This window comes from Poecilia latipinna, unplaced genomic scaffold (assembly GCF_001443285.1).
Source record: "Poecilia latipinna isolate Pla-1442-1.1 unplaced genomic scaffold, P_latipinna-1.0 Scaffold262, whole genome shotgun sequence".
NCBI lineage: Eukaryota > Metazoa > Chordata > Actinopteri > Cyprinodontiformes > Poeciliidae > Poecilia > Poecilia latipinna.
Window position 1 is genome coordinate 201,556 of NW_015112878.1, and position 20,488 is coordinate 222,043.

General features: G+C 38.8%; 1 protein-coding gene across 6 annotated transcripts in view; it reads left to right on the top strand.

Moving 5' to 3' along the window:
- nfat5b (nuclear factor of activated T cells 5b) overlaps window positions 1-20,488 on the top strand; it is a 43,994-nt gene that overhangs the window by 11,760 nt on the left and 11,746 nt on the right. For 2 of the 6 annotated variants that reach the window (XM_015033269.1, XM_015033270.1), the window contains exons 2-9: window positions 10,998-11,123; window positions 13,100-13,712; window positions 15,237-15,423; window positions 16,872-17,062; window positions 17,431-17,603; window positions 19,028-19,162; window positions 19,280-19,332; window positions 19,908-20,040. In XM_015033269.1, coding sequence (XP_014888755.1) covers window positions 10,998-11,123; window positions 13,100-13,712; window positions 15,237-15,423; window positions 16,872-17,062; window positions 17,431-17,603; window positions 19,028-19,162; window positions 19,280-19,332; window positions 19,908-20,040 — 1,611 coding nt within the window. Of the gene's footprint in view, window positions 1-7,475; window positions 8,234-8,254; window positions 11,124-12,599; window positions 13,713-15,236; window positions 15,424-16,871; window positions 17,063-17,430; window positions 17,604-19,027; window positions 19,163-19,279; window positions 19,333-19,907; window positions 20,041-20,488 lie in introns of those variants that run through there. The other 4 variants (XM_015033271.1, XM_015033274.1, XM_015033273.1 and 1 more) reach the window with 4 other exon arrangements.

The following is a 20,488-nucleotide window of genomic DNA, read 5'->3' on the forward strand; positions in this document are numbered from 1 at the left end:
TTCAAAGGCTTTTACAAAAAAAAAAAAAAAAAAAATTAAAAAACTTTTAAAAATGCACACCACCTTTGGGATAAATTAGTAATTAATCTTGCAGTTTCACAGCACCTATGTCTCAGCGTCCTGTGTTGTTGTTTTCTGAGTCGTCCTTTGCTTCCTCGGGTGACTGGTAGGACTGGAATAAACTGCAGTGTTGGTCCATCTGAATTTCCCCAGTATCCTGTCATTGTCTGAATTCAGTCAACCCCGGTGGCTCAACGAAAAGTCCTGCACAAATTCAGGACAAATCTACTGGCAATCGGGGCCAAATCTACATATTTACTGTAAACATTCTCTGCTTTCAGGAGTGAAATTAAATTGTAAATGAAGGAATCTGGCTTCATTTCTTGCCCAAAACTTCTTTTTGTTGTCTTTGTCAGAGGATAGTTATCTCTTCCTTGAACTTTCTTCATGCTCTCCAAGTCTTGTTGTTTAATTTTTTTTGTTTGTTTGTTTGTTTTAATACACGAGAAGCTATTGAAGGTCATCTTAGCTCTTGACATAATCAGAGTCACGTTAACCTTGTCCCCAGTTGCTCAGGAATAGTTTGAGTAAAATTCAAAGGTTACATTTGCTTTAATGCCCCCACACACAAATCTTGCCTTAGCACAAATAGTGACTACAAACAGTAAACTAAAAAGAACTCAGCTGAAAAATGTTAATCTGTAAAACGGAAGTCAAGTTGGTATCAAATCCATTTTTTTCTAATTACTCTCATAACATTGAGCCATAATAATATATAGTATCGGTGTTTTTTTCTCAGAGTGGCTACATCTCTAGCCACTACTTCTTGTTTCATAGTTGAGGAAGTGGGAAGATCCTGATGAGTGTATGAAGACTTCGCCAACAGGAACGATGATGATTGTGTGTCTCCATCTCAACAAGCTGCAGCTTGCCTGAGGATGAGCAATACTGTGACTCCACAGATTTTTCTTCTTCATGCTTCTGCTTGACTCTACTACCAGTTGTTTATATTGACTTAAATCATGAACCAGCATGCAGGACCTGTTCAGAGCAGTGAGCGTGCAGTTTGTGAAGGTGTCTGTGTGAACTGGATTGAACAGTACTTGAAAGGAGAAATAAAATCTTATGTTTCTCAATTTAGTTTTGGTCCAGCAAAAGTTTGCAAAGGCTTTTTGGGATCTTCTTTCTCAGATCCCTGGGATTTTCTTTTAGAAATTAGCAGACTTTCCAAATCCTTAATTAAACTGAACAGTAAATCATCTTAAAGGAGCAGTATTATGTATTTTTTTCAGGCATATGGTGCCCTTTTCTTTTTTTTGCACAATTAGGTAACTATGTTACCTTCAGCTGTTATAAAGATTGCCTATAAATCAAATATAACTTAAAAGAAATTTGACTTTGTAATTTGACCTCCGTCTCTTTAAAAACTCTTGCTCTTTCTGAAACTCCACTTTCCATAAGTCATCACAACATCGCTCCTCTATTAACCCTTTGCCAATGTTTTTCCCAGCTCATATATGATCTCATATAATAAGCTTCAGATGCACAGTTCCGCCAGGTGTTTGCTAATTTCTTCTGGCTAGTCTGAAGGAGCTCAGTTGGGGAGTTGTGAGGGAGGGCTGCTCTGCAATGTAGAAGCTTGGAAACTGCAGCTCCGAGGAGGAGTTGTGCTTCGAAGGCAGCACTTAGTCCACCCTGGCGTGGCAAAATGGTTGCCACAGGAGCTTAAAGGATTTCTCAAACATGCATGAAAGAATAAAGGCAACACTTCAAGTATTTTTTATTTTTTAATTTTTTTTGATGAAGGAATAACATAACATGATGTAAAGCTCAAAAAAGTCCATTTTAAATAATACTGCACTTTCAGGTAATTAAATATTAATCTCAATCAGGTCTGTAGAACGATTTTCCACAGCTACTTAAAACTCCACTTTTTAAAAAAACAATATCTCAGGAAACAAGCAGGGAAACGTAAGACAGTATGAGGTGTGTTTTGTGAGGCTTGGTCAGACCTACGGGTTGTTTTTATTTAAAGCCGTGACTGTTTTGAAATGACATCTCAGTTTACAAAAAAAAGTGGCATTAGGTTTCTGGTTCTGCTTTCTTATTCACAATTGGTCTATTGTGAACTTCTGATTGCCTGGAGACTCCAACACACCTTCCCGGTGGGTGTGTTGATCCGGTGCCAGGTGACCCTCTTTCAGTCGGTTTCAGTTTATTCTTATCTTCTTATCAATAAACTCAACAACTTTTCCTTTTGGGATCAGTCCATGGATCTTTCCAGAAGAGGATTACTACAACACCACAAGCTGTTTCCAAATCTTCATTGAATTTGTAAGTGGGCTGTTCACCGTGTGCTGCTGTCCTCTTCAAAAGAACTTTGGCAGGAGTCTGAAAGTATTTACCACCTGGATTACATTTGTGTAGGTCATTGCCATGATTCCAAAATTACTCTTGCCTTTGAGAGTGTGAACATGGAAACTTGTGTGTGTCCTGCTGGCACAGTGAGACGACAGCAGGTGCTCTGGAGTCCTGTACCTTTTGGAGTCGGGCCTGTTTTGATTGGCCTAGTTCTTGGCAGGGTCAATAATTGGACAATCTGTGGTGGTCCTTGTTGTTTGTGTAGGTGTGGTAGCGCATATTGACCTGGAGGCTTCTGCACTTTGTGCTCATTCTGCAACAATGTTTTCTAGTGGTATGGATCAAACTGACATCTTCATGGATTCAATTCTTCATCGTGGACTTTTTGCATTGCCAGTGATTAATGTTGACACCGTTAAAATTCTATACTGCGGAGGAAGCTAGTTAATTAGGTTGACATGTTAAGCCTCAAGCTTAAGAAACAAACTATAACATGCTAATTATTAAACTCAGCATTGGCTGTTGGGAGGAGAGTCTTATTAACTTTACGCCTGTGTTTGTTGTTTACATTAGGGCTCGCCCTCGTATTTACTGTACATGTTTAAAACTATTACTAATGTTCCTGTCATGCTGAGATTAGGAACCGTTTCCAAAAAGTGAAAATATGTAGTTTGACAGGTACGTATTTGGCTGTCTTTAGTCAACACAAATGTTATAATAGAACGAAACAGAGCCTTGCTGGTCATGAACTTTCTTATTGGTGCACAAAACATAATTGTTAGAAATGGAAAAGAACTAACAAGAAGAAAAATGTTTGTAAAATGAAATGAAAACCAGTTTAATGTTGCACATTAAGGAATTGTTAAGGTAGCAAAACAATATAATAAAAGTTTTCCATCCAACAAAGAAATTAGACTAATTGAAAGTGCGTCATGTAATGCCAGCTCATGAAAACGGGATTGATTTTCAAATGAGTCGCTGATGTGGTTAACCTAATAGCTGGGTGATGTTACACGACCAGTGAATGTTTGCGTTCAGTGTTGCTAAAGACCTTTCCTGTTGCTTCAGCATGGGTTTCCTGTGAGTCTGGCAGAAATGCCTGTATTGGCACACCAATTCCAGTGGACTGTAAAATGATTATGTGATGTTGTCTGATTTAGACTAAACCACATTGGTCTGGTTTTATTTAAAGTGTTGTGTAGATCTATGATACACTCTAGAATTTGAGGGTAAACATGGCAAGTTTTGGTAAATCTATGTGTGGGAGCCTGCTTGGGTGCTGTAAATACTTTGAATTCTTTTTGCTGGCTTGGACACAACTGCTTTATCTTTTGATTTCACTTCTAAGAGATGGGTTACAAAGTGTCGTGCTCCTCTGTAATTTAACTTTTACCTCAAATTAGTCTCCACCAAACAGTTCGGAATACCACTGACCCAGCTACCCAGTTGTATAGAGAACAACTTCAGCAAATAGCCTTACTTGTGTGCAGAATGGGGCTACAGTTTCAGTGTTTGGCTCTCATTTGTAGTTCGGTGTGAAGTCTGCGATAGTGCTGGGTGTTTGTTGAAAGCAAGTCATGTAAACTGATGCCTGGCGGTTGTTCATTGTCGCCTCAGGATTAGCTTCCCTGAAACAGCTACATGCCAAACTTTAAGCACAAACGAGTTTGCCCGTTCCAAAGCCTCACTGACCTCAACCTTTTCAAATGGCGGCTGGAAGACTTTGTTATTAAGCTGTAAAAGTGTCGAAGTTACAGCTTCAAGAATATTTCTTTAGAAATTGTCAGTCACTTACTGCATTCCAATTAATTATGATGACTGATAGGGTTCTCTTTTTGTACTAAAGCCCTTATAATGCTTTAGTTCTTGATAAACACTTGCTTACCTATAAAATATTTGATATGTTTTCAGTATTTTTCTACAAGTTCAACAGAATGAATAGGTAGCTAGCCTTATTTGTTTTCTTAACTGAAACAACTGGGAGTGTGAAAAAGAGCAATGGATGGTTTCAGACGGTTGTTGTTCTGATGGTCTTTGCTTTGGTCCTGTTGGGTCAAATAAGCTGTACTTTGTGCAAATTCTGTATAAAACTGCTCTGTTTTTCTTATTTCCCACTTTAGCCGTCAAAAGAAAAATTTAAGTCAAGTTTATTTGTGCAGCACATTTCAGCAACAAGGCAGTTAGTTCAAAGTGCTTTACGTAATGAGAACATTGTATTGAAATTATACAAATATTGAGTAAAAAATTAATTTTACTTTAAAATAATACATTAAAATCCTAAACCGATTGAAGCATGTAATATGACAAAGTCATCACACATAAAAATTAAACACATCTGTTCGGTTATTTAAGAGAATAAGTTAGAAGTAATAGACTACTAGGCTGCAGCTTCATGCTTGTGTCTGCTACACATGCAAACTCACACCTGGACTTCCTCTCTTCTGGATTTTCCAGCACTGTCTGGATTTTTAAAAATAGAAATGGGTGTGCAGGCTTATCTCCGCATACTCTAAATTTTGATGGTTGGGACATTATCCTGTGGTCTGTTTTCTTAAGTGTAAAGTATCATCGGAAGCATGCATTGGCTACTATCAATAACATGTCTTTAAAAAAAATGTGTATGTTTATGTTAGAGGTGTGTAACCTATTTCCATTTTGAGTCGCATCAAGGTCATGGATGTTCAAACAAACCGTTAAAATATTATAGCTTCATCTCCATTTAAAGTGTACTTCTGAAAAATAAATAATTTTTTTTTTATCACAAAATTGTTATTTGCCCCTATATAAATAAAAACCCATTTGATTTTACTGTTAAAATAGTATTTAATCACATAGCTGTTATCTTAATGTTCTTTGTGGCCATCTAGCATCTTCAGGGCCACACAAATTGCTATGATGGACCAGATTTGGCCCAGGGGCCTTTAGTTTGATGCACGTGGTAAGTGTGTTCATTATCGCCTGAAAATAACTGTCAAACCTTTATTCTGCTTAAAGTAAAGTTTGTTCTAAGTCTCTTAGTTTGCAGAGAAGTTTATTTCTGAAAAGAGCTGTGTCTAATGTTCAAAGGTCTTCCATAAGTTAAAAGCAGTCATGCCCACACTCATTTAAACAACATTCATCAACAAATATCCTCAATTTTAGTTTTTTCAAGGTCATTGCTTTTACTTTAAACCAGTTGCAATCAAATACATGTGCTTCTGCAACTACTAATTACGTCAACATGACTGCAGACATATTGTGGCCTCCGTATCAATCAATCAATTAATGAAACTTACTTGTGTAGCATATTTCATCAACAAAGCAGTTCAAAGAGCTTTACATCATAAAAATACAAAAATAAAATTCATAAAAACAAAATACAGTCGACAACTGAGAAACCATTGACAAGCATTTCATTTTGACATTGTATTGTCCGGCCATTTTTCCATTTTTTTGCTTCAAAAGCAACTCTAAACAGGTGGGTTTTAGTTGATTTAGAGGAACTCAGTGTTTCAGATGTTTTGCAATTTTCTGGAAGTTTGTTCCAGATTTGTGCTGCATAGAAGCTGAATGCTGCTTCTCCATGTTTGGTTCTGGTCTGTTCTGCATTCTCATAACCAGAGGACCTGTGTGATCTGGAAGGTTGATAGAGCAGCAGATATTTAATGTATTTTGGTGCTAAGCCAGTCAGTCATTTATAAATTAACAACAATATTTTAAAGTCTATTCTCTGAGCCAGTGTAAGGACTTTAGAACTGGGGTAATGTGCTCTATCATCCTGGTAGTGAGAATGCCAGCAGCAGCGTTATGAGTCAGCTGTGGCTCTCTGGTTATAGTGCAACTGTTCCGGTTAAGTTTATTAGCAAAAACATTTTGTCAACAGCATTACAATGCTTTCTGCAAGCAATAACCACTTTGATGCAATGATGTGACTTTTTTCGTGGCTGTTGTGCAGGAGGATGTAAAGTAACTGACGTAAGCCTAGTCATGCAACATTCTTGAGAATATCTGTCTGATTTGGTCAGTTATTGTCGGTGTTGCATCAGTAGCATTGCAACCAGAAAATGCATCACTTATTATGACAAAAGACTCCTATTGCTGGCTTTTATCTGTGCACATTTCTTTTCTCATGCTCCTGGTTTGTTTTCAGTCTTCAACCACTACATGTCTTGGCTTTCACACACAAACATCTGCAGCCATCTTTACATAAACATCACTTGCAAGGGCTGTCAAGTTTGTTAAGGTAATTTATCCCAACATTCAGTATGTTTACTCAGCTTAGGGTTTGTTTTTTTTTACCCATACTTTCTATATCACTGTATCCTGTTGCAAAGCTTACTTTCACTGATGTTATAAATGTAGTCAGATCACTGAGACTGTCAACTGCCGCTTCTGGGAAAATATGCTACCTCAGCATCTTTGTTAGCCAACAGTCACAGTCTTGGCATTTTTGTCAGTTGTTCTAATTATTCATATTCATATTCAATATTCATTCATATTATGGCTCTAGCATTTGATTTGAATTTGTGACAGCACACCTGACGAAGGAGATGTGTAATTCTTTTGCTGTGCGTATTTGTCGTGTTCCATAGAACCTTTACCGCAACTTTAAAATCTAAAAGCATGTTATCTGAAATTGAAAGGCTTGAAATGTCCAGTTTATGTGTACAGGACAGTTCAGCAACAAGGCAGTTCAAAGTGCTTTGCACCATAAAATCATAATAAAGTAACCAATTATGAAACAAGCAATAAGCATAGATTTTGTCAAATGCCATCATCAAAATCATCAAGCAAATGTACATTGATCAATGTTCCACTAGCTACTAATCAAAGGCAACTCTAAACAGGTGGGTTATTATAGATTATTTTTAACCTATTAACACATTTGAAATGCTGTTTAAAAAATACCCTTTAAATAAAACTTAAATCACAAAATGACACACGGAAAAATCAAGCCCAACTTCTTTTTGTTGAAGGCTATTTTGACGAATCGCCTCATTGCAAACAGGCTTATTTTAAGCTGTTCATCAAATATAATTGGATTAAAACTAATTTTATGCCTTAATAATTTATTCATGTAGGACCTGAGATGCCATAAATCAAAGAAAAAAGTTTCTAAAAGCTTTTACTTTATGCACGTGTTAACTAAACAAGAATTCCATGTAAGCTTCTAATTTTAACTTTAAAATTTGTTGGCCAAGTTTTATAGAAATAATTGAGACTGCATAAGTCTACGCCACGTTTTTAATGCCCAGATCATTATTCAAGCATGGCTGGTGCTGTTTTATCTCTATTCAGTTTTGTTGTGTTAACTCGCAAGAGACACAGAGGCTCAAAAGACATGTCCCCATGATCTGCGTTACTATGGAGTCCCAGGCAGCCCTTGTGTAGGCTTGGCTGTAAACATTTCATGGTTGTTGTACATGGCTTGCTGCAGGTGCCAGCCCCCCTCTGCTTGCTTTTTCCCCTCAGAGCTCGGAATAATCTCCGAATGCACCGACTAGGTGAGCTTAAAGCTTGCCCTCCTAATCGCGTCCTCTTAAGCGGTGTTTCTGCTAAGTTCAGACAGTCCACCTTGTGTAACAGTGCAGCCCACGGAGGCTTTCTGTGGCGGGGTTATACTACTGTTTTGTTTCTGCCTGACAGGATTCCACATGACAATGCCACTAACCTGTTGAGCGAGATGCAGAGCAGAAAAGGGTCTGCTGCACAATAAACAGGACAAGGAGAGAGGTGGGTGGAGTAGAAGAGGGGTGCACAGAAAAGAGTTAAATCACTCACTCAGCCAAAAAAATAAGGGTGCCACGCCCCAGGTGCCAGGGCTAGTAAGAGCAAGCAGCTGGAATGTGAGGGGGAAAATGAATGGGGAGTTTTAAGTCCTGCCATTCACATGGTGAGTGCCTTCTTATTTTCACCTTTAGCCTCTAAGGCTTACAACGTAAACATCAGAGGAGACGGTGAGGGTATAAATAGTAAACCTAAATCCCATGAAGCAGAATTTCTGCCATGGAGTCTGGATTGAAACCAGTCGTGATTTGTCTTTAAAGTATGATTGGAAGGAATCTTAATTAGTTCAGGTAAGCTATTTAAATCAGGTCATCTTAATGGTATTAGCAGGCCAGATCATACACATGCTATCTGGTTTAGTAATGTGTCGTGATGATTTTCACTGACGGAAGGAAACTTAAAGTTGTTTTTCTGTGGTCAGACTTCAAAACGCAACTAGTATGAGACTAAAATCAAAACAGCGAGTGGTGGTGTGTTTGAGTTAATATCGTTGACTTCCAGCTTTCTGACTATCGTTTTCTTTCTTTCTTTTTTTTATATTTGCTCCTCTGTGAAAGGGACTGTGTCTGTCACATATAAATAAAGACTTGCGCTCTGTCTGCTCAGGAAGACACAAACACGCTCTGCAAAATGAGAGTTTCTGTTTTTTCTGCCTCCAAAAGCGTCATAGGAGCTGTGGAAACACTTTGAACAGTCCAGCCAGTGATTCGAGACCACTGCTCCTGAGAAGAGAGTGCATATTTTCTGTCTGTGCGGTCGGCAATCTGTTTACTGGAAGGGCTTTTTCAACTCTGAGCACATGTTGCTGCATGTGCAGTCTCTCAGAGAGCCACAAGACGACTACAATTTAAACTGTGAATTCAGAGGTTGAGAGAGCTTTTGTGGGCGTGACGGGGTGTTTTCTTGTTTGTTTTTTTGTGTGTGTGTGTGTGTGCTGTGCATGCATATGCAAGATATTTGTTTTGAGAACAGTACAAACAACCAGCACACTGAAATCCTCTGTGTAAGCGTGGTCCAGAATGGGTCCAGTTTAAGCTCCGTTTATGGGAACGAACGAGGTCTCCCTGCTCCTGTAAAAGCAAGTTTTTTAGCGACCAGAGGCGTGGGTAGGTTTCAGTAGGTTCCAGGTTTGTCTATTGTACACAGCGAGCGGTAACAATGGGAGGGTCAAGTATCTGATATACGCACCAAACCCTGGGACTCAGCTGCAAGTAATTAAAGCTGGCAGTTGGCAAAGACGAGAGTCAGGCGACTGTAATGGCTGCTCTAAGTTCATACCATAATATTTCGATAATGAATCAGTCTGCTAGTAAAAGTGTTGTCATGCTGTTGACCTAAGCATCCCCCCCGCTTCTCTTCCTCATAACCCCGAGGCAGAAACAGAGGAGGGAGAGAAATGGTTTTGTGTGGCCCCGTTGTCTGTTTTGTAATGAGATCTTCTTTTTGTTTGATATGTCACAACTTTCGATCTGACCTCTTCATGGCTTGTTTTATTCCACATCATTTCAGACAAGGAATTACCAGTGTTGTAACAAGACATTCACATATGTAGGATGAGGGGCTAGGTACCTACGGTATGCACCTTGCAACTTTTAAACATTTTAATTAGAGATTGGTAATGATACATTAAAAAAACAAAAAAAAAACAGAATGATCTCTTTTGGACGTACGTTAAAAGTATAAAACACTGCTGCTAACTCTGTATCCAGCAGCAAATATCACAATTAAGTGCCAGTTTCCTGTTTTAGCTAAACAAAACCAAGAAAATATGATTTTAAAGGGTTTACATTGAAGCTTAGCACTGTTAGCATCGCTACTTGTAACAGTGTTATCATGTGATTGTCATGTAATTATAGTAACATGAAACAAAATAGTAGAGAAAATAATTATTTTTGGTAATTATTAACAAGATTGATAAACACATCGGTTTCTTATATTAAATGCAATCATTAGAAATTTGCATAAATATTACAATGTACAGAGCCACTGGGGCAATATGTATTCCCCTTAAGTGCCTTAAGTGACGTCACTTAAAATCTACAAGTTTGAAACTGAAAGAAAAAAAGACAAATCCCAGGGTGTGTATGTGTAGTCAGAAGAAAAAGGAGCTGACCAGCCCCTTTTTAGCCCTCCTGTCGTCTCTGAGGCCTCGCACCCCAAGGCAGTGTCAGTCTGCAGGTCTATGACACACCCATCTTTAGCATTCACCGTTGGTGGTTTGTTGCTGTGGAGGCAATGCAGATATCAGGCTTTGACATGCATGAAGAATGACTGTAGTGTTGGTAATGTAGATGTCATGCTTCGACATGCAACAGGAGTGGTTTTAAAACGAGATAATATTTCTAGTTCTTCTCTATTAGCTTTGAGGCCCTTTTTTGGAAAATTATTCGTTTTATATATATATATATATATATAAATGCAGTTTTTCTATTTTCTTTCTTTTCAACCTACATAACGTTCTACTTAATGCTTTGTAAATGATCGACTTGTTGTGCATGCATGCATAGTTCTGCAGAGTCTGAAAATGATGCAAAGGTGTTTGACATCTGACGCGGCATGACAGCCATTATGGCCACTATTTCCTTGTTGTTTTATCAGATGCGTTGCCAACCAGGTCATGAGTATGCTCCTGCAATTGCATATTTGAGCGGATGCACAATTGCATCATTGTTGTTGTATCATTGTTTCTGATAACCTCAGCTTAAAAAGATTAAATTCACAACCCTGATGTCTCGTGTCGTCTTCATGTTTTCTGTTAGCCTCCAGGCTGACTCACTGGGATCTCTATCCTTCACTGACCAACACAAAAAAAGTCCTGTTAGTAAGTCACCTTTTTATTCCTTTTATTGGTCCCCCTACTTTCACAACAGAGTCAGTGTATGACCTTCTTGCCAGTGAGCTGAAGTTGCCTCCCTCCACTCAGCAGAGTCCAGAAGTCATGAGTCAAAAGAGCGACGGAGAGGCAGGCCCTCTCCCTTCAGCTCCTCTAGCATCAGGTAGGATCCTGCTTCTCCTTTCCTTATTTCTCCTCTCCAAGCAGGACTGATCTTGCCCCACCTCCCAAAAAATAAAAAATAAAAAAAATAAAAACACTACTCATGTAGCAGTCTGTACCTGTAGGCGAACACAAACACCTGCATGCATGAAGAAAACCTGTCAAACAGCTCAGCCTGCTGCTCTTTGATTTTTCACATGTGAGCAAAAAAAAAAAACAAGGCTGGAGAAGGAAGCTAATGTTTCTGGAATTGGGTCAGCTGAACATGCTTGCTTGCCTGTACCTGCTTGTTGGGATATCATTTTGTTGCCGTATCCTGCTGCACCAACAGATCTAATGTACAGCATGTTCAGCACATGGACCATAATTATCAACTTTAATATTAATGCGTCAAAGATAAAATTAGGGGCGTGACTGAATGTTATGATAAAGTTAGAGAAGCTGGGAAAGATGCTTTTGCCTACAGGTTTTTGCTAAAGTGTCTTTGGCGGAAATGGAGCTGTTGTCTCACAGAAGTAAATCTCATTAGCTGGTAAATATAGACGTCCAGAAACAAGACTCTGTGGTTAATTAGCCTTTTCCACTGCTCCACACGACAACAAAAGGCTCCAATTTAATTAAATAATCATAATCATGTTTGTGGTCTCGGTGGGTGGAGAAAGGAGAGAGACCTTGTTTCTGTGCGTTCTCAGGTTGATGGATATGCGAGGATTAACAGAACTGAGAACAGTCAACTTCAAAGCATGAGTCAAAATTGACCAAAATCAGAAAATCATGCAATCTGTTGACATTTTGAGTTTGAGATTTTTTTTTTCTTATCCTGTGGTGTCTTGATGTTCTCTGGAAAGTTAGAGCTTGTCTGGCCATGGGTAAAAATACTCTGAGAAAAATTGTAAACAATAAATTGCAACCACAGAATTTGAAGACCTTTTGTCATCAAATGTTTGTTTTTGTCATTAAAACTTCTGGCATGCTATAAATCCCACCTTTCCTTTACCTCTTTCTGCTGGCAGTGCATGAAGACGAAGCAAGCATATATTTTGCTAAGTATATTATTTGCTCCCATTTTTCTATGTACAGCAGTTATTTCATGACTCTCTTAGTATTTGTTACACGTCTTAAGGTTTCATTTGTACATTATTAATAGCTTTCAAACTTGCTCAGACTGACACTACCTCCTTATGTTTGGACTTTTTTTTCCCCCTCGCCAATTTTGTGTTATGCAAACTTGTGAAACACCAGAAAATCCAGATTTTCAGCAGCAGCTTAACCCCTCTGCGCTCCAGTCATTATCTAAAATTGCAGCCTTTGTCAGCATGTTGGATCAACTTTGTTTTGGGTCCCAGTGGGGCGGGGGGAATAGTGTTGCATCATACTGTGATTTTTTTATTTTATTTTATTTTTTTGCTTTTCATTTGAATCAATCTTTAATGTTCAGCTTTTATTGCTCATTTGCTGTCTCACTTTTATATTCCAGGAAGTTCCCTCTGAAGCAGGGAGTGTCTGCATATAAAATGGTCTGCAGTTCTCTGCTTCATAGGTCAGAAGCTTGTTTTGTTTTGTCTCTGTGGCTTCACCAAACAAAAAAAACAAAAACAAAAAAAGAGAGAGAAATAAAAGAAGCCATAAAAGAAGTCCCAATAAGTAATATGCCACATATTGTTTGAGCCAGAACAAAATGCTAAAAATGATAATAAATACATTGAGGCATTCGATTTTTTGCTTGTTAAGCTTGATGAAAACACAATTAAGGTGCATACTTCTCTTGTTTCATTTGCTTCTTCTGAGCATCACATAGCGCTCTCAACAAAATTTACACATACTGCACATAGTGAGAAGGGGGAGTGTTTTATTGAAAAAGCAAAAAAAAAAAAAAAAAAAAAAAAAATTTAAAAAATATAAATTTTACTGCTTAAATGGAACTGGTACCCTACCTTAGTTCAGCCTGTATTTACTGTCTAATTATTTACACCATAGATGCCTTGTCCTCTTCTCTGACCACGGAAGGGCCTCGCAGTGCTTTTTCCACCTCTTCCAGCACCACCATGCATTCCAGCACTTCATCCAGTGACCAGAACGGAGCTCACAGCAGAAATGTCGACTCAGAGGACGGCAGGAGTAGCCGAGTGGTACCAGAGATCGTCGGAGTCATGGGTGGCAGTGGAAAAAGCAGCAACGGCGAGCCTGCCGGAGGACGTGGCGCAGCCTCTCAGGATGGCCAGCCACACCATCAGCTGACTCCGTCCAAGCGCCGCACCATCCTCAACATCTCCCCGCCGCCGCAAGACCTGTTCGACGACAGCCACATGTCCTGCCAGGATGCGCCGGCACCCTTGGACTCGGAGCAGAGTAACAGCATATGGATGGAGGATTCCATGTCCAACTTCAGCATCATGAGTACTTCTTCTTACAACGACAACACAGAGGTGCCACGGAAGGCCCGCAAGCGTACACCTCGACAGAAACCAGGACCTAAGGCGGTGCGCGCAGTGGGAGCTAACATGGACGTCTTCGACGCAGACAGCGCCAAAGCCCCACACTTTGTTCTGTCTCAGCTCGGCCCTGAGAGCAAGACATCAACTAAAGCAAGGTCAGTAGGTAGTTCGGAATCACACAACTTGACCTGTGTCGTAATGAAAATATCCACAGCTGCCCCTCTAGATCTCCTGAGACTAGATGAGTTAAAAAAAAATAAATAAAAATTAGGTGCATAATCATATGCCTTTCCAAGTTTTCAATTGGGGGATTTTGTAGGCAGTCCATTTATTATTTGTGATCTCCAAAAATCTTTTACGACAGAGTTGAAAGAAAGCCCTACAAGGCCATATTACAAGACAGAAACTTTTACACAGTATACATGTAAAAGAAGGCGCTCTGGTCAAATGAGAGTCATTTTTTAGTACAGGCAGAATTAAAGGTTTGGCGAAAAACTACACCCTGAGCACACCATCCATGCCCCAAAATGGAGCACACAGACATCAAAAGGGATCCTGGTTGGTGGGATGATTAATGGAGATCAGTACAGTGTAATACTTAAAGAAAACTAGCTGAGAAAGACTTCAGTTTTGTGGTAAAGCAGTTTAGGTCATAACGACCTCAACTGTGAGAATAAATCCAGAGATAAACTAGTTGCAATTCACGCCACAAGTCAAAAATTGATGTCACAGATGCTCCATCCAGTCGAAGTGATTTGGAAGAATGGGTCATGGTTTCACTCTTTGCATGTCTCTACATATGTAGAGAAAGGTGGTTTTCAATAGGGTTAGATAGAAGTTCACATTACATTCTTCAGATTTACATTTTATATAAAAAATGAATTTCCCCCACTTCCTTGGTATTCTCCATTATGCATCAGTCTGTCACTGAAGATCTTGGCAGAATGCATTAAACTATGTCGTAACATGACAAAATGTGAAAAAGTTTAAGAGTTATGACTACTTTTGCGTGACACGGTACATGCTGAAGTAATGACTCATGCTATTCAGCATATGTTATTCTGCAAACAAATCCAAGTGTTTCTTTTATTTAACTGACTTTATGAGGGTTTTTTTTTTATCTAATGAACTGTGACGACAGGTATAATCAGGAAATGACACACTGACACTCACCAACAGATGGAAATCTGTAACAAACTTCTCTGGCTCCTCATTTCCCATAGCAGTTTGACTGAAGGAGAGCGGTTAGATCAGAAAGGAGGGAGGGGCAGGACACTGAAATACAAACAATGGTCTGCCACAGTGAATCACAGAGCCTCTCTCAAAGACCTAGGATAAGCAGAGCAGATTAAATAAACAGATAACTCTGAACATTTTAAGAGCTGAGGTTAGAATATGCTTGGCTGATGGAGGGCCTCTTAAATCTGCATTGCTCAGAGCACCATGGCAACTTCAGAGCATTTCCACTGTTGTGGGAGGGAGACCACAACAACTGACTGATATCTGTATGTCTTTATATGTACAGAGATATTTGATTTTAAGAGGAGTCGGTTTATGTCTTGACATATACCTACCAGGCATCTCCGGTATTGGAGATGCCTGGTAGGTTACAGCAGAGAAGAAATACAATTTTAGAGTAAAAGAGTAACTGTTCCTGTCAAACTGTTATCCTGTTGCAGCTCTGATGACTCTCAGACGACTAATCAGAAAGGAGGGACCCTTACATTGCAGTTCCCATCGAAGTGCGAGGGAAAGGAGCTTAAAATCCTCGTCCAGCCAGAGACTCAGCATCGGGCCCGCTACCTGACCGAAGGAAGCAGAGGTTCTGTGAAGGACCGCACTCAGCAAGGCTTTCCCACTGTAAAGGTAGCTATAGCAATGATATCGCTGTGTCTGTAATAATATTTGTAGTGTAGTTTGTGCCGCAACAGGCTTGATCATGTATCAGTTAAATTAGATTTGTTCAGTGTCGTAAATAGGCGTCATTACACACATTTGCATTTAAGATCACCGTGACAGTGTTTCTTCGTGTTCTCGGCATTCTGCGATTAATAAGTCACAGTAAAACTGCTTCACATAGAGTCACTCTTTAGTGAAACCATAACGTCTTTTTTTTGCAATCTAGTCATTTGTTTACACGCCTCCAGTGACCTAAGTCTCGAACACCGGCACTTTATGCAGCCAGAGTGAAACTTTGAGACCACAGTAGGAGTGGCAACTTCCACACCCACTGTGGAGGTACGGTGGGAATATAGTGGATAGCATTGTGCAACGTCTCATAAAGAATATTTATTGTTACATGAGCACTTGGATAATCAGAGTTAGTTACTCTTTTCTGGATGAGGTGGAAGCTAGTGAGGTGGACGTAAGGGTCAAAAGCGTATGTACGTTTCAACAACATGCTAAGATCACAGCGCCACATAGTGGCCTGGCATGACAGCTGCAGCAGATTCAAGTTAATTTCATCAGCTTTGAGGTGAAAAACATCTGCAAAATTTTAGAGACAGTTATCCTGGTGGAGAGAACACTTTCTGCCGTTTAATCTAAAAGGATGAAATCTGATCATGTATCCAGCCTGATGACTCACTTGAACACATCCGTCAAATCCAGGTGTAAACCAAGCTGTTGCAAACCCAAGGTAATCAAAATAAAACCTTTTTTTAAGTTAGACGGAAAGTAAAGCTTTTTAATATAGTCTATCAGGAGCCCGAAAAGAGGTAGGACTAGGTAATGTTCTTGGCCTTAGTCACTTTAATTTGTCACCTTAGTATTCACACCATCCCCTCAACAGATCTGGAAGCTGAATCAGTCTGGTTGGTTCTTTATTGTTCTGTAAAAGGTTAATCCGGTTTAAAAATAGACAATTACAAGCAGAAGATAAAGGAAAGAAACAGGCTTTTTATAGCCTGACATACATGAAGCTTCTTTACAAGAGCAGGTAACTTTAGGGTCTCTTACTTTGCCTTGCAGAAGTGTTCATTCACCCTTGGTCTGTCCTTTGTTTTGTCATGTTAAAACTGTAAAGTTTATTGTATTTTATGAAGATTTTATATGAGACACAAAACCGAGACGTCAACAACCCTAACTATTTGACAAGGGATAGAGATTGTGTGTTAAATGTCAGTATCAAGACCTAAATGCAAAACAGAGTCTGTAGTAGCACCTGAAAACTGACGTTAAGTGGCCCTATCATCCAATCTTGCTGAAAGACTGGAGAAAATATATGTTGTTATTGTTTTTGTTTGTTTTGTGTTTTTTTTTTTTTTTACCCAGGATACACAATCTAATCAAATACATTTATTTGTCATTCACAGCTGGAGGGTGTGAGTGAGCCTGTGGTTCTTCAGGTGTTTGTCGGGAACGACGCCGGGCGCGTAAAGCCGCATGGATTTTACCAAGCTTGCAGAGTTACTGGTCGCAACACCACTGCATGCAAAGAGGTTGATATTGACGGCACGACTGTGATTGAAGTGACCGTTGACCCAAGCACCAACATGACACTGGCGTATGTAGCAAATTAGCTATTAATAAGCAATGCATTTGTTTTCTAACTATTGTTCTAAAATCTGTTTATTTTTTTTTTTTATTATTTTTTTTTTTTTTTTTTTTCCTTGTTTTATTACACCGGAAAGATTCCTATTTGAAGCAAATGTTTTTATGTGTTCAGCTGTACCTTTGGGATAACTCAATAAATCTATTGTATAACTGGTATGTGAGCTGTAAGGTACATGAATACCTCATTCATTCCTTTAGGGAAGGGATAAGGCACTGTAGCGACATGCTGATGAATTAAATCTTGCAAAGATCTATTATTGCGATTGGAAGTCGAAGCAAATCCAACCAAACCTAAATTTAGATATCGTCTGTGTTTAGGGTCGACTGTGTTGGGATTTTAAAGCTCCGCAATGCTGATGTCGAGGCCCGTATCGGCGTGGCGGGGTCGAAGAAGAAGAGCACACGCGCTCGCTTGGTGTTTCGGGTCAACATCCCACGCTCAGACGGATCAGTGCTCACTCTGCAGACGCCCTCATCTCCAATTCTCTGCAGTAAGTTGGTCTTCCTGTTTGCCTTTGTTAAAATACTTTTCATTTACAAGTTGGAAATGGGGTAATGGCTCATTAGAAAAATGTGTAAATTACAGGCGTACTATGAGTTGGGTACATTACAAACAAATCAGTCGAGCCATGAAAGAGTCAAATTAGTTGAATTGGAGAAAAAGGATAGGTTGACCTAAAACCTACTTGGTTAATAATTATCATTGAGCCTTTTTGGGCCTTGTTTGTCCATTTTAATATAACCAGAGGTCAGTAGGCTGTTCTCTTTTTGATGTTAGCACTCAGAGACGGTGCATGACTATCCCATTAGACTGAGTTGCTTAATAGATGCCTGCAAAGTGAGGGTGTGGTCCGTTTTCACAAACAGGAAAGACGGATAGGCTCACGTGTGGATTTGAGACAACTGCTTTGAGGGTAGCAGGGGAGAAAAAGAGGTACATGACTAAACAATAGAAGTCTGGAAGTCTGTTGTTTATGGCAGAGCTTGCGTGCAAACTCGGGAAATGTCTTTCCACAAAACACAAAAAAGAAATTTCCTCTCATTTATGATTGCATGTTCATGTACATGCGTGTGTGAGATGTGTGGGAAGGTGGTTCTGCCAGCAATGAATCATCACTTTAGGCAAAAAAGAGAAAATAAAGATGGAAACGAGCAACTTTACGTTACATCTTTATTTTCTCTTTTTTGCCTAACTACGGATGCCTTTTTTTTTTATTCTTCTGAGTAAATAAGAACATATTCGCAAGTTATAAGATCTAAGAATTCACAAGATTATTAAAAGCATAAAATCTATTACTGATTACTGAGCTTATTCAAAAGTTTGTTTCTCTTTTTCCTTTTTAATGTGACGGCAGATGAAATAGTTTGGTGGGTCTGGTTGCACTGTGGATTAGCTTTGTAGAGGGGGGATGGCAGTTATGCTCTTCTTGTTGCATAACATACTTTGTTGAATTAATGGGATGATAAATAGTGTCAAGTGTATGGATGCACAACTTCCTGGATAGATAGACATTTCATATACCGCTACTTTCAGACATTTATGTCTAAATAATAATAAAAAAGAACCGTAGACTGTCTGTGAGCACCTTTGCATTTGACTGGAACCCCAAGAGTCTAAGGTTCAAATCCCCTTGTTGTTGAAGTTATGGCTTAATAGTTTGTAACTAGCACAGAACCTGGGGTTACATATTTCTGCTTCTTTTCCAAATAAAAATCTGGCAATAATTAATCAGAAATGACACAGATCTCCCTTTTGAAGAGGCGAAAATCAGCTTAGATAAATAAGATTTATTGGCAAACCCTCCCCCACAGTCTTCTTTTTGCCGTGTTGGAGGTGAGAGGGTTTTATTAGAAAAACAAAACAAAAAAAATCAATTAATCTCATCAGTGTTGTCTGCATTCTCCCTGTTTACAGCCCAGCCTGCAGGGCTGCCAGAGATACTGAAGAAGTCACTGCATACCGGTTCAGTAAGGGGCGGAGAGGAAGTTTTTATCATTGGCAAAAACTTTCTGAAAGACACTAAAGTCATATTTCAAGAAAATATTTCAGGTGAGAAAAAGAAAACAACTTCTTAGACTTGTGTTTTTTTGTTTTGTTTTTTTTTTGTCAGGCTTAATTCAGTTTTGATACGTAGCACTCAGTGAAAACAAATTATCTCTGTTCCAGATGAGAAGTCGTGGAAGTCAGAGGCAGAAATTGACATGGAGCTGTTCCACCAGGTGAAAAGTTCTTCTTTTTGTTCTGTCATTTTTCTGAACAATTAAAGGTAATTGCAAGTGAAAAGATTGGATAGACAAGCTTCAGCTCCAACGTGTTTGGGCCTTTCAGATATAATCATCTTAAATGGCTTTTGGTTCAAAGGTGTCAGTAGTTGCATTGTGTTCTGACCTAATTACTCTCAGTCTCAGACTCTCTGCTGAGTGTGTCTTAACCAGGATTAAACCTTTGCCCCTGAAAACGAAAGGATCAGTAATGCAGGAACTGACAAATCTGTAACATTTCTCCTTTTTACACTTATGCACATTTTGAAACTACAAAGCTGTGCGTTTGAAGTGCCTTTGTAACTGAATACAGAGCAAGCAAACAAAGTTCAAGATACATTTCAAGAATGCAGCCGCAGAATAGAGAAAGGTTAATTTTGTTTCTTTTTTGCTTCTCATTGGCTGACTGTTTTGGCTTGAAGCTACTTTCAGATTCATTTCTTGTACAGATTAAGTTTACTGTACTTTCTGTGACTTGCTGTGCTTTGAGACTCAGTTGACTCATTTTTAATTTTATACCTTTAACACCCCAGAATCACCTGATTGTGAAGGTTCCCCCATATCAGAACCTGGCCATCTCCTCTCCTGTTTGTGTGGGGATCTACGTGGTGACAAACGCTGGCAGGTCCCATGATGTTCAGCCATTCACCTACACTCCAGATCCAGGTTTGTTCAGATAAAGAAACAAGTGACACTGTAGATTATTAAGCTCCGCCCCCAAGATAAAACGTACATTGTTAACAACTAATATTAAATAATGTGTCTTGAGTTTATTTTCAGGCCTGTGGCCATTTAACTTTAAACTCTTTTGTAACTCTAACAGCTTCTGCAGTATTAGTGTATTAGTATTACACTAATACCATTTCTGTACAATTTTAATAATTGTACAATTTTACTATTTGAATTTGAATTTGATCTTTCATTAACTTCTTCAACTATGCATTCTAATTATTACTGATAATGTTTTTTCTGTTTTATTCATTTATTTATACTTTGATATATATATACATATATATATATACTTTATATATATATATATATATATATATATATATATATATATATATATTTTTTTTTTTTTTTTTTTTTTTTTTTTTTTTTTTACTAGTTTAAA